Below are 14,463 nucleotides of genomic sequence, written 5' to 3'. Positions count from 1 at the left end.
CCTTCTCACTGTGAGTTTTTGTACAATCTTTGTGCCCTAGGGATCAGCCAGAGGGATGGTATCAACAAATAAGATACTTCTCTATTTTTTGTCCAAGTGAGTGGTTTGACCCACAGAAGCAGCAGGTTGTTTTACTGATCGGCGACTGCATCACTACAAATGGCTTGCTCATCAAATCACCAGACTTGACCCCTTCTTAGTAATCCAGTCTTGCCACTATTTTTAAAACAACGACTTATACTGCAACTTGTCAAAGTCACTTAAGGTCCGAAGGCAGTTATTTATACATTTACTTAATAAATATTCATTAAGTGGTAACAGAATGAAAGACACAATGAAAAACACAGAGATCTAACGGTCAACAAGGAAGAGGAAGTATAGAGAAGATAGCAATACCTGCATCTAGAATGTTCCTTAATATTACAGAGAGAATTAGGGCCAGAACTTGAGAACGGTCATTGATTTTATTTTTTTAAGGTAGAATACATCATTATAGATGTGTGAGTATTAGGAAGAGAAGGTGTGATGCAAAATAAATCATTGTTAGAATGTACAAACAAAAGTAAATTTTTCTTCTTTTTTCAGGGTTATCGAAACATTACCAGACAGCTACAGTGTATTTCATGTAAACATAATTTTGGGCAAACCACTAGGAGGCACCCATAATGAATTTTCATTTTCTGAAAGTTCTGCCACTATTATGAGGCAATATGGTGGAAAATGCAAATCAAAACCACAATGAGATATTACTTCACATCAGTCAGAATGGCTATTATCAAAAATTCAACAAATAACGTGTTGGTGAGAATGTGGAGAAAAGAGAACCCTTGTGCACTGTTGGTAGAACTGCAAACTGGTGCAGCCCCAATGGAAGCAACATGGAGATTCTTTAAAAAACTGAAAATAGGTATACTATATGACAGAGCAATTCCACTTCTGGGTATTCATCCAAAAAAAACAAAAACATTAATTCTAGAAGCTATGTGAACCCCTATGTTCATTGCAGCACTATTACAACAGCCAAGATATGAAAGCAAATTAGGTGTACATTAACAGATGAATGGATAAAGATGAGGTAGTACATACATACAATGGAATATTACTCAGCTACAAAAATGAATGAAATCTTGCCACTTGTAACAACATGGATAGATCTAGAAAGTATTATTATGCTAAGTAAAATAAGTCAGGTAGGAGAAAGACAAATACTATGAGGTTTCACTTATATATGGTTTCTAAAATAAAATAAAACAAAACAAACAAACAAAACAAAATAAAAACGGTCTCATAGAAACAGACCAAACAGATGGTTACCAGGAGGGATGGGGTGGAAGGATGGGTGAAAAGGGGAAGAGGGATACAGTCAATAATATTCTGACAAGTTCACACCTATCACAAAATTACTAGAATAGTAGGAATCACATTGTAAGGCATAAAAATGTCGAATCATTATATTGTGCAACTAAAACATATACAACCAATGTAAGATTGCATACCAACTATACTTAAATAAAAAAAAGTGCATTGGCAGAAAAAATTGGATGTAATTACCACTTACTGTAAATGACAAGTCACTTATCAGTTTACATGACAGTAAGAGCTGTGGGACAGAGCATGGACTCTGGAATTGATTTGTCTTGGGTCTAAATCTGTCTCTGTCACTAATTAGCGGTGTGATTTTAAGTGAGTGTCTTAACCTCTCTGTGTTTTTGTCCCCTTATCTATAGAATAGGAACTCCGATTGTGTCCATCTCATAAGGTTTTTGTGCTATTAAAGGAATTAATGTATGTAAAGCACTTAGAAGAGTGCCAGGCACATAGTAAGTGCCATCTAACTGTTAGTCACTATTTTCTTCTTCAAGTTCAAACCCACCTTAAGAAGAATAAATTATCTATTTACCTCTCAAGAGTTAGAACAAATTGAAGGATAAACATAAAAGTGCTTTTAAAAATGACAAATGCTGGATTAATGTAAGAAGAGATGGCTGTGATGATGATGGTGATATAATGTCACATTAGACAAGTATTTCTAGAGGAGAGTAAAAGTACCTCACTAGGGAGATTAAGGGGAAAGGTTTGAAGCTCAAGTGGACAGATTAGAGTTCCTTTCTTTCTCCTCAATGGGATATCTGTGTGTGTGTATATATATATATGTTATTACAATAATATACAATAATAATATTATACAATATACATAATATTATACAATAATATACAATAATAATATTACAATAATATAATATATATATTATAAGTTATATATATATATGTACCTACCATCAAATTTCAGAAAAATCATGTTTCAGTAATGCTAACTTTTAAAAATCACAAAATTTAAAAATGTGATTATTGCATCAAACACTAGAAATAGTCACCAATATATTATATTAGAAATAGAAATGTTAAATATTAATTTAATTATCTTTGTAATAACTTAAAAAATCTGTGTTCAAAAATTAATGAAGACTGGGAAACACAATGCCTGACCTTTCCATCTAGCCAAATTTTACATGGTATTATTCAATGAACTTTGAACCAATAAGGAAGAAAATTTAGATTCTATTATTTCTATATAAAAGCACACCTACAAAAAGATAATTTCAAAAGATACTGTGTGATTTTTTTTAATTCATAATTGCAGTAGTATTTGTTTGTTAAAATAAAGTATGCTTTATGATAATTAGTATACTATATTCTGATTTAAGATGCACAATTGCTCAAAATTAAATTTCTTACACCAGTATCATTTAAAATGGAAGAAAAATGTACTTCTGTTTAAATAAATTGACTCTTTGCATGAGCCTCAAAGCCCATTCTCCTTCTACTGTTTTAATACAAAGAAACAAAATAAAAATACAGATGGAACAATGCTAGTATGTTAGCTAAGCACTATACATGAATTATCACAATTCAGCCTCACAAAAATCTTTTAAAAAAGCACCAGTGTTATCATCAATGTCTAGCATGGACTTCAACATTGAAAATTATAAATTCAAAATTTTTTTCCTAATTAATAAGTATGTGACCATGGGCTATTCAAATTTTCACCTTTTGTTTCCTTATCTGGTGAAATGAAGATACTACTTATCTACAAGGCTAATACAATTAAATATCAAGTGAATGCCCAGCTTAGAATAGGAGTTAAATAAATATTTTCTACCTTTAGAAATTTTCAGTAATCCTTGAAATAATGGTTGGATTAGGGAATAAAATTAAAATCTCTGTTTTACCTATTTCTTTGTATAAAAGCTCTGACAGAAAATTAGAGGATTAGCCCACATATATGTATATAGAGTCTTTCTGTATGTTTAATTGTGAAAGTTCTGTCCTTGACCAAAAGATTTAGGCTTTTAACAATGAAAGATAGTTGCTAATCAATTAAGCAAAATTATTCATGTTTTATATACAAAATTATTTTAAAAAATTAAAAAGGATATAGGAAGTAGGTAAGTATGTAGATGAAGGAAGGCTGGCCATGGGTGGATTGTTATATTTGTTGTAGAAACGGGTACATGCAGGTTCATTATACTCATACAATTTCATCTATTTTCATGGCTGTTTAAAATTTTGTAGAACAGAATGTTTCAAAGTCTTAATTTCATATTTCATCTTAGAGATGCCAAAGCATTTAAAGACTAGTCAAGACAGACTAGAATTGAGTGTGAATATTGAAATCTTCTCGGAGAAGCATAACCGACCTTGAAGATATACTTATTTGAAAACCAAATAAGTACAGTTTTATTGCCCTTAATGTGGTAAATGAGAATATTGGCAACAAAACCCTGAATATGTGGTATTTGCCTAATTTTTTACGGTACGTTTGAATAGAGAAAGGGAAAGAGGATCCATAGTAATCTTTCTTTTAATTGATCCTTTTTAATGTTTTTCTTTTTGTGAGATATTCCTTTTATTTTTTTTAAATTAAAGTTTATTGGGGTGACAACTGTTAGTAAAGTTACATAGATTTCAGGTGTACAATTCTCAGGTGTGCAATACATCGTCTATACCTTACATTATGTGTTCACCACCCAGAGTCAGTTCTCCTTCCATCACCATATATTTGACCCCGTTTACTCTCTTCTAGAAACCCCCACTTCCCTTATGCTCTGGTAACCACTAAACTATTGTCTATGTCTATGAGTTTTTGTTTTTTCATTTGTTTGTCTTGTTCTTTTGTTGTTTTCAGTTTTGTATCCCACATACCAGTGAAATCATGTGTTCTCTACTTTTTCTGTCTGACTTATTTTGCTTAGCATTACAATTTCATGATCCATCCATGTTGTCACAAATGGTACTATTTTATCTTTTCTTATGGCCAAATAAGAAAAGTATTCCATTGTGTATATATACCACAACTTTTCTGTCCATGCATCTATCAAAGGACACTTTGGTTGTTTCCGTGTTTGGCCACTGTAAATAGAGCTGCAATAAACATTGGAGCACATACGGCTTTACGGATAAATGTTTTCAGAATTTTGGGGTAGATACCCAGGAGAGAAATTGCTGGGTCATATGGTAATTCTGTTTCGAATTTTTTGAGAAACCTCTACACTGCCTTCCATAGCAGCTGCACCAATCTGCATTCCCACCAACAGTGGATGAGGTTTCCCTTTTCTGCACAGCCTCTCCAACACTTGTAACTATTTGTTGATGATAGCCATTCTCACTGGTGTGAGGTGATATCTCATTGTGGTTTTTATTTCCATTTCTCTGATGATTAGTGATGTTGAACATTTTTTCAAATGTCTGTCGGCCATCTGTATGTCTTCGTTGGAGAAATGTCTTTTCAGGACCTCTGCCAAGTTTTTAATTGAATTGTTTTTGTTGTTGTTGTTGTTGTTGAGTTATATGATTTCCTTATATATTTTGGATATTAGCCCCTTATCAGATTCACAGTAATCTTTAATGAGCATCAGAGATTACTGATTCAGCATAAGTAGCCATTCCCTTTATCCCATTTATCAGATACCAGTTTTAATGAGTACACTTTGTCTCATACTACCATGTTCTAGAAATCTGTCTTTGTCAATAAAATCTGTATATATAAGCTTTTACTAATTCAGAGGCTCTCGAATTTCGAGTTCCCAATGTGTCTGTCTGGCCTTCTGGACATTGGCGGAGAATCAGTGGGATTTTCCTCCTCTGATCAGATTTTCCAGTTGAGTGTGAAAAGTTCTATTCTGACACTGCAGCTTCCATGCTGGAGAAGAGTGCACTCTTGTGGGGCAACATTAAACAATGACAAGCACCCTCTGCTCCATGGAGCAGTTAGTTCACAGAGAGAACTACACAAATGAAAGTGAGTAATTAATATATACGTGTTTTAACAGGATTGACATAGAGGTATCATGAAGGTAAATATTAGGAAGTCTTAGACTGTGAAAAAAAAATAACTCTAGCTTCCTTTCATGAGCCACTGGTTTAATATTTTAATATTACCTAATATGTGAGTTTTAGGAGGATACAACATTAAGAAAATTAAAGGAAGATTTAATAAATTATCATTTAATTTAGATAACATGAATTACTCAGATGGTACTGCTTGAATAGTAAGTACGACTTCAGTTCTAAATACTGCATTGGTGTATAGAAAACAAAACCAGAAAATTATATGCACATTTGTATAAAAAGCATCAATCATAAATATAGTACTTGCAGAAAATTGATCTGATATGTTATGCATAATTCAATGAGCTAATTTTTCAGTCTTTCACTCTATTTCCCACATCAACGTAACTAGTTTCTATTTATTTTTCAAGCAATATTGAGAAATGAGATGATGGTGTAAAACTATTATTGTACAGTACTGTTCATTTGGAGTAGTGGTATTATTCAAATGCACACTGCACGTACTATGAATGTCCATGTGTTTATGTGCAAATGTATAAAATACTGTTATTTTATAAATTTCTATAATTTTATCAGAAATATAAAACAGCTATTAATAATCACTTCATAGGTATTTATTAATGAATTTATGATAGAGCAAATTAATGGGTAGAACAAAGAGACTCATTAGAAAACAAGAGTCAATACAAATAAATTGAGACTGTATAAAATTACAGGCAAGTATTAAAATGGAGCACTTCATATCATTTAAACTAGTCTCTCAAAACAGTTGCCATAAAATTGATCATTTATGATTTTATTTTGTGTGTCTATTTTTTAACTTCCGAAGAGGATTCTAAAATTACCTTTTTCTACAAATCCAAAATCTCACTTAGTGGGCTTATTTAAAGTAAGACACACTTTTATCCTGTTATCCCTACTTAGCCAAATAGTCTTTGTGACACTTGATCAGCGTAGCCAGGGGGAGATTGAGCTTTTGCTGTTGCCGCCTCTGAAATTCAGTAAATAAAAAGCTGTCCGTGGTCTGTAAGTCTGTAGGTCTGGCACCTTTGAAATCCTTATATCCCATTAAATGCCCTTTTATATATTGCTTGCCTTTGATCATGAAATCAAATCAGAAAATGTCCTGTTTCAGAGCAATATACTTAGACTTGAGAACCTGAGCAATCTCAGGCAAGATTCCTACCTGCAGTTGTAACTTGTTACTAACACACTAGATTGGCAGTGGTAAACTATGGTGGTGGTTACCTGCTCCAACAACTTTGTCAATGGATATGTTGATGGCGTCCAGTTCCTTAGCAAACTCATGAACTGCTTGGGTAGGGTCTTCATATGTGTGTGGATCAACATAAGTCCTGAGTCCTGGAAGTTTTACTGTTTACGGAAAGGAAGAAAAGGCATTATTGTAGCTAGATTTATAAAACCTTTATTGAGCACATTTTATGATAACATGATTGGTTAAAAATAATTCCCATTATGATAAAGGGCACCGGCCTTTAGTTTATTCTAAGGTATCTTAGAAATTGGCAGGTAGATTGGATTAAGTGTTGAGCAGTTTACAAAAAGAAGATCCCCGCAATGAAACATAAAGATGAACCGCAGTGAGCTTTCTCTGCAAAAGGAAAATGGACATTCATGGAGGGGGATCTTAAAGATGGTTCAAAAATTGTGTAGGCCCAGTAATTACTTTCAGTAGCACTAGTGAATGAACGCCATCACCCCATTGCACGTTTATGATTTTACAAATAGTAACAAAGTATCTATCACAATGCAACTTCTGACAATAAATCAAAGTTTGTGAAATTCTCTCATAAGGAGGGAATAGCTACTGTAATTAGAGATAAATTAAAGTGTATAAAATGGCATGCCTTCTATCTGACATTTCTGCTTTTACTAACATTCACATTCAAAGTCCCACTCTACAATTATAGACATAGTTTAAGATATGAGTTTATGCATATATGATGTGGGTATTAAGGTGTATATTAACATAGTATCAGTTAACTAAAATCTTATTGTGTAGATTTTCAACATGTTTAGAGGCAATGTAACTATTCTCTGTAAGTTTAATTATGGTGCTAAGGAACTAAATTGCAAAGATAAATCATATTATAGCTTATTAAATATAAATACCCTTCATAATTTATTTATTTAATTATTCTGAATGTGAAACATTTTCATGATTTTCTGTAATCAAAATAGCAAAGACAAAAATTACTGGAGAATCATTTTGGATTTGATTTACTATTAATGCGTTTTCTATCATTTGGGAAAATAGCTTATATTAGAAACAATTTGGAACGTTCAATAAACTAACTTTCTTTGAAAAAAAATTAAATGTTTAAAAAGTGAGCCTAAGAGCTATTAAAGTATATAAATATGCTCTAACATTAAAGGAAATGTAATTTATCTCCCACAGTGTATGTACTAATATTATTGATTATCCTTCTAATTTGATAACATTTGTAGAAAGTATTGGTAACATTGTTTCACCAAGGGAGGTGGGTGCTTACTGGTGATATATTTTTTCCTTTATCACACTAGAATATTGAAAGATTTTTGAATCCCAAAATAACAAATAAAAAATAAGACATTCTTTTTTTCCAAGATCTCTTTATCATGAAAGAATCTTGTTGGCAAAATCACAGCCGAAAAATCTGTGATGACCAGATTTCATTGAATGAGTGTTGTAGTTTGCATGAAATAGATGCGGATACTGTGATGATGACAGCAATTGTTCTGAGAAACTTCAGCACAATGGAGATTAGGTCCAATGAATCCAGGATTTCAGAGTTTGGGGTACAAAATGATTAGTGTGTGGACCTACACTCACTTTGTGAATGCCATGATTATACCACATTATAACTTATGTTCCTGCAAAGCTTTCATTGGGGTTTTGAGTCAAGAAATATAGGCATAATAATAACTAGGAATACAAAAAAAAAAAAAAAAAAAGTGGTGGTCAGGAGAGATGGGAGGTAAAAAGCTATTTTCCTTAGCTATTTCTTTCTTTTTTCAAAATTTCTTATGCATTTCTTTTTTCTTTTTTCATTTTTTTAAAATTTTTATTTCTTTGTTATTTTTTTCATTTTTATTCTTTTATTAGTTTCAGGTGCACAAAATAATATAATAAACATTTATCATTTATATCCCTCACACAGTGATAATCCCCTCCCCCCATCTACTACTCCTCTGATATCGCATACAGCAATTACATTTCCACTATTTCTTAAGATGATTTTGAAACAGCAGAATAGAGATGGGAAAGTGAGGGAGTGAATAGAAAACACAAAAGAAAGGCTGACACTACTACTTCTGCCTGGTGTTGACACTGCCTGGGCAAAAGAGTAACTACTCTCTATCTTGAAGCAAGGTGCAAATAATTTGAGAAGACACCAGTAGTTAGGGAGTCAATATCCACAGAAATGAGGAAACAGCAAGTCTTTTGCCCTTGCTTGGGGCAAACTATGTGTGGAACAGCTTTTGAAGTGAAAACTCCACTTTTGAAGTTTTTTCTATTTTGAATAGCTCAGCAAAAAGAATTAGCTAGACATCATAGAAAAGAAAGCTCTTGAAAACTTGCTATTCAGGTGCCTAATGCCATTATTAGATTTTTTTTTTATGTAAGAATATGTATTAACAGTTATTCATATCATTGAGGTTTCCTGGAGACAGAATTTGGGCTCAGAAATGGCCATTTCTTTTGAGCTCACAGATGAGTTTGCATGCATCTGCTGTTATTACAAATAGTATTGTGTCTATAAAAATAGACAACAGGGTCTCTCTTTAGTCCAGGGGTCTACTATAATTTATTACTACACTAAAACTACTTCTAGCATTTCCAATACTAAAGACTTTACCCTTAAAAAAAGCAAAAAGATGAAGGATACATATCATACCTTCAAACTATTATGAAAAGCTTTGGAGTAAGGAAAACAGTAAAAGTAGCCATAGACATACTAAAAGATGTTAGGAAATAAAGCCTTGTCAGAATCTTTTTGTTTAGTCAATTTGGTTACATTTTAATGATGAAGCCCAGCAAATGGAGGTTATGATTTGTGTTCAACCAGTTTTGCTCTGTCACTAGTTATAGTAAGTTAAGGAAATGGTAATGTAAGAAGAAAATCTAGCATTCCTTTTCAAGGGGGGGGGGGACTTTAAAAAATAGGGTAAAAATGAATTATTTTCCAGTTAAACAATTCCAAATATCTCACTTTGCTAAACTTAAGGAAATCAATTTGTGAGAGATTTATTGACATCAAAATTTACAAAAGAATTATAAAATGAGTTACCAGAAACAATGTCTCAAGTATTTTAAATAAGCACTGGCTTTATAAAGCCTTGAAATTGTGTTTTAGAGTTACCCTTCAGTACCTGCCAGCCCTAGAGATGTATTACTAAATAACCTGAAAATTAAATAATCATTCCCAAATAAAATCAATCAAATTTATTGTAATTAATTAAAATTGAGTAAATCGCTTTGCTCTCCACATGACATTTGGGGAAACAATACAAATATAAACACACACATACACACACGCACACACACACATCCCCAAGTAAAATGGCCTGTTCCCTGTGGGAGCTTTGGCTGCTGATTTTTAACAGCAGACCCCAGAGATTCCAGGAATCGGGTGATTCAGGATGCAGGGCACATAATCCCCTCACACCAATAATTAAGGGCAACATACAGAGTAACTGGGCTGTGTCAAGAAAACCAGACCATAAACACATGCCCACGTGTTAAGCTGCACTACTTTACAGCTCGTTCTGTGCAAACACAATAATTTACATTTCCATTTTACCAGCATGAGTTGCCCTAAGGATAGCAAAAAAGTAAAAAGGCCCAGCTAGAGAGGGCAATGGGACAGGATCTTAGGAGGTGAAACACATTTCTTTCCTTTTGAAGCGATATTATGGGATTTGTAACAAGGCTGGAGGGAACAGTTCATAGCTAGAGCTTTTTAAAGTAATACCAAATAAATGGTCTAAAATAAACCAGCTGTAGTATTAAGGTGCAGAAAGTTTACGACATGCATATAAATTACTTTATGCCCTTGCAGCTAGAATAAAGTGCATGTCTTTTTGTTTGTCTATCATAAGGATATTGTGCATTTGAAAGAAATTAAAGTTTCGACAAACTTTATTTTAAAAACCGATAGCTAAAACTGATCGGAGTGATAGAGAAACCTGCATACAATTGGCACACAGACATTTATTAATGCTCCAACTTCATGAGATTTATAATTCCCATATAAAGAACCAAATCAGTATGGTCTTGCTCTAAAGACAATATTTACATTGACTGTCCAACTCAAATTAAGAGCAACTTAATCCAAAGGAATGTAACTGGTATGACTAATTTATGCATGGCAATTTTTGGTGTTTTGTGGAACCATGAAAAAAAAAAAAAACTAGACAAGAATCCTTTAATTTGTCCATGTACTCTTTTATGACTAACCTAACTAATCAGAAATGATGAAATGTTGATATTAGAAAAGTAGTACTTTGGCTTTTTTTGATGAATTATTTTATAATGACAGCAGTAAGATGAATAAAGCAAACAACGTGCAACTTAAACTCTTGCATTGTGTCCATCCCACATCAACTTGCATTTTGGAAAACTTTTTTTTGTTGTTTTCTTCAAGCTACTGTCTGCCTCCTGCATATCAGCAGCAGGTCATCAAGTTTTTGCTTGAGTTACAACTAAAGCTATAATTTTTAAATGCAAAGCCAATGACTGATACAAAGTATCACGTTGAGTTGAAAATAATTTTAGAAGGCAATAGTGAATGCCAAAGAAAGTAATGCTTAGAAAACTATACTACTTATATTGAGATTATTTGAAAGCATATAAACTTGAGTATTGTCTCCATACTAATTTCCATCAGAACATGCTATTCCTTTTAATGCCACTGATTCGTAATTGCCACATTAAACTGAGCCACAGTCTGGAAAAGCAAAATACTTGTCTGGGATGATTCATTTTACCAGAAGAAGAAAAAAAAATGAGTCTTTTTATTAGATATAAATATTTTGTTTCCTAAAAGAGTATTTCTTTTAGCAAATATTTTTTAAAAAACTAAATTGGTTGATATTAAATATGGGAGGAAGTGCTGGCTTTCCTACCAATTGGATATCATGTAACTACAAAATAAACAGTTTATTCTAAAGGAGTTCTCCTGGTTGGCTGACAAAAATGGAGCAAGGCATTTTACATAAACACAGGTTGTTTACTATTACTTGGCAGTTAGGAAAGGGGAAAGGCTCCTATTTAGGTTTTAGCAAAGGACAGTAATAAGGAAATTGAAGATATACTTTTCCTTTTAGTTATGCAGAGCTGACAATGATATGTACTCCCCATCATGGGCATTATTTGAATATAAACCACAGGTTACCCTTCATGTTAGCTAACATATACTGAAATGTGGCCGTGAAAAAAATCACTTAATTCAGAGCCATGAATCTCCTTCTTTCTTTAAAATAAATTTAATTTGCTCAGTTTTTCCATAAAACTACTTTTGAATTCTCTATGTCAGGATGAAGTTATCCAATTATAAATCAACAACGGCTAAAACTAAAATGGTAAAACCAAAACAGTTTCGAAACTTACAATGTCCATTCCCAAAATGAAGTCTTTTTTCATCTGTACCATGTTTTGCCTTTTTATAGCCACAGAACCTAGAGATAAATAAAGGGAAGAGAACACAGAAAAATATATACTTAAAACAATTATCTATGCTCAGAATGTGCAAAGCACAAAAATAAAGCATTTTCCTCAAACAATTAAATGCTTTAGTGAAAGTTTAATGACTTCATATTTTCTAAATCCTCTATAGAAAGCCTCCTTCTCTGGGGACACTGGAAAGCTGCCTAATGAGGAGATATGTAGGGTTACTTCCCCACTGTGCAGACCCCTTCAGTTGAGTTTTTATAATGGCCTTAGAAAGTGTTTATAGTATTTTTTAAACAACTGCTGTTAGAATGAATGAAGGGTAAAGTCTCCATTGTTAGTGATTAGGGTTGTGCAGTGTTACCAGTGTTCCGGGTGAGAAAGCGTCAGGGAAACCTGAGGTGTATTTGAAGAGTGAAGGGATAATTGGAAAAAGAAGGTACAAACTAGGACTGAGGTCAAAAGAGAGAAGAAAAGTGGTGTGTATTGGAGAGTGGGGCGGGAATTTAATGGAAAAAAGAAAATCAAAGCTAAAGATGAAGAAACAAAAGAAGGGGTAGAAAGGTCTAGAATACCAATGGAGACATTCTTATTTGTTAAAATACATTATTAACCACACTCTTTAGATTTTAGCAGCTATTGGAGGAGGAGGGGAACAGGCAAAGCAATAATGAAAGTAAGTCATAAAACAGACTGTGAACTCACCTCCCAATCAAAACGTAGGTGACCACTGTGAGGAGAATAATTGCTACTGCCGCTGAAATGGCAATCATTACCACTTGACTATTTTCACCAGAGATAGAGAAAGCTGTGAGGTTGAAGAGAAAAAAAAAAATTAAAAAGACCAGTAATTAACTAACATCTACATGGAAATATGACAAATTAAGTCATATGTATTCATTTATTCTGCTTCAATCTGAATTACAGCTTACTGTCTGATACAATGTAAAAATAATTCTTCATTATGTTTTAAACAAAACTAGACATTTCTTATAATTTTGTGTGGAACTTCTAATTAATAAGATTAAATATTCTGTTTCAGTGGCATCCATCAAACACTATTTGAGTGCCTACTGTATGAAACACACTGGACTGGTTTTCTCTGTCCTCACTTGTAAGAAGCTCAATGGATAAAGCAGAAGTTAGAGGAGGCACATAGAGAACAGGTAAGAGTTCCCCAAATGAAATGATAAAAGCTTTTTAATTAAGCTGGTTTAGTCTTCAAGATCTACATTTATTTAGAAGGTGGCAGACCACCTGTCCTATGGACTTCAACATATACCACCAATGAATTGTTTCTCTCCCTGTATTCCCTAGCTTTGCAAAAGGCCCATTACTTGTCCCATTCGGAAGGTGTTGGAAAAAATAGCCCTGAAGCCAAATCTGGCCTGCCATCAGTTTTTGTATAGCTCAGGAGCTTAGAATGGTTTGACAGTTTTTAATGGTTGTAAAAAGACAAAATAGGAAGATTTTGTGATGTGAAAATTATGTGAAATTTAAATTGTGGTGTCCATAAATAAGATTGCATTGGACCACATTCATTCGTGCATTGTCTATGGCAGCTTTTATGCTATAAATAAATAGCCAAATAGAGTAGGAACAACAGAGACTGTATAAACACAAAGCCTAAAATATTTATTATCTTGCCCTTTACAGGAAATTTACTGACCTTGACCTAGACCAGTGCTTCTCTAATGTTAACGTTCTTATTGGGTATCTTTAGGAAAAAGCAGTCTCTGATTCAGTGGGTCTGGAGTGGGGACTAAAATTATTCATTTCTGATGACCTCTCAGTGGTGCTAATGCAGCTGATTCCAGACCAAAACATTTGGTAGCAAGGTAGTAGATCAAAAATGTGAAGTCACCTTGTCCTTTTCCTCTCCTGATCATTCTAGATCTGATTAATCACTAAGCCCTTTAAAATATCTTGGTTTATGTCTTCATTTCTCTTCTGGATTCCAATTAGTAATTCCTAACTAGTCTCTATTTGCGTGCCTTTCCTTTTACTGGCCACCAGAGTACTCTTTCTAAACCATGAATGTGAGTCTGTCATTCTCGTGGCCTAAAATGTTTGCAGGGTTCTCCATCACTTTCAGGATAAAATGCAAATTCTGCAGCAGAACATGTGAAATGCCTGCACCTCTGTCCCATGTCTAAACCTCCAGCTTCAACTGCTTAACAAACTCCATAAATATCTAATCTCTACCCTTTATAAAATTCACGCAGTTCCTGGAACAATTATTTCATTTGCTCATACTTTAACATGTATTTCTTTTGTGGTAAGTGCTTATTAAACAGAAGAACATGTGATGTATCAAAAGGAGAGCTTACAAGAGTGAATGTGGTTATTTGAATATTCTCGCCTCTCCAGAAGCCAACAACACATCTTCAACCCGATCAAATTGTTCATTTGGAAGCTTTTCTCTAAAATAGTTTTGGGAC

The 14,463-nt window shown here is 33.4% G+C and overlaps 1 protein-coding gene across 1 annotated transcript in view; it reads right to left on the bottom strand.

The window, feature by feature from the left end:
• The window catches only part of EPHA3 (EPH receptor A3), a 357,328-nt gene that overhangs the window by 53,985 nt on the left and 288,880 nt on the right, over positions 1-14,463 (bottom strand). Inside the window, exons 8-10 of the mRNA XM_081078199.1 lie at positions 12,728-12,830; positions 11,963-12,030; positions 6,598-6,723 (exon numbers count right to left, since the gene is read on the bottom strand). Of these exons, the coding sequence (XP_080934325.1) occupies positions 6,598-6,723; positions 11,963-12,030; positions 12,728-12,830 (297 nt within the window). The remainder of the gene's footprint in view (positions 1-6,597; positions 6,724-11,962; positions 12,031-12,727; positions 12,831-14,463) is intronic.

This window comes from Rhinolophus hipposideros, assembly GCF_964194185.1.
Source record: "Rhinolophus hipposideros genome assembly, chromosome: 2".
Lineage (NCBI taxonomy): Eukaryota > Metazoa > Chordata > Mammalia > Chiroptera > Rhinolophidae > Rhinolophus > Rhinolophus hipposideros.
Note: the sequence above shows the minus strand (reverse complement) of the source record. Positions and strands in the feature narration are given on the sequence as shown.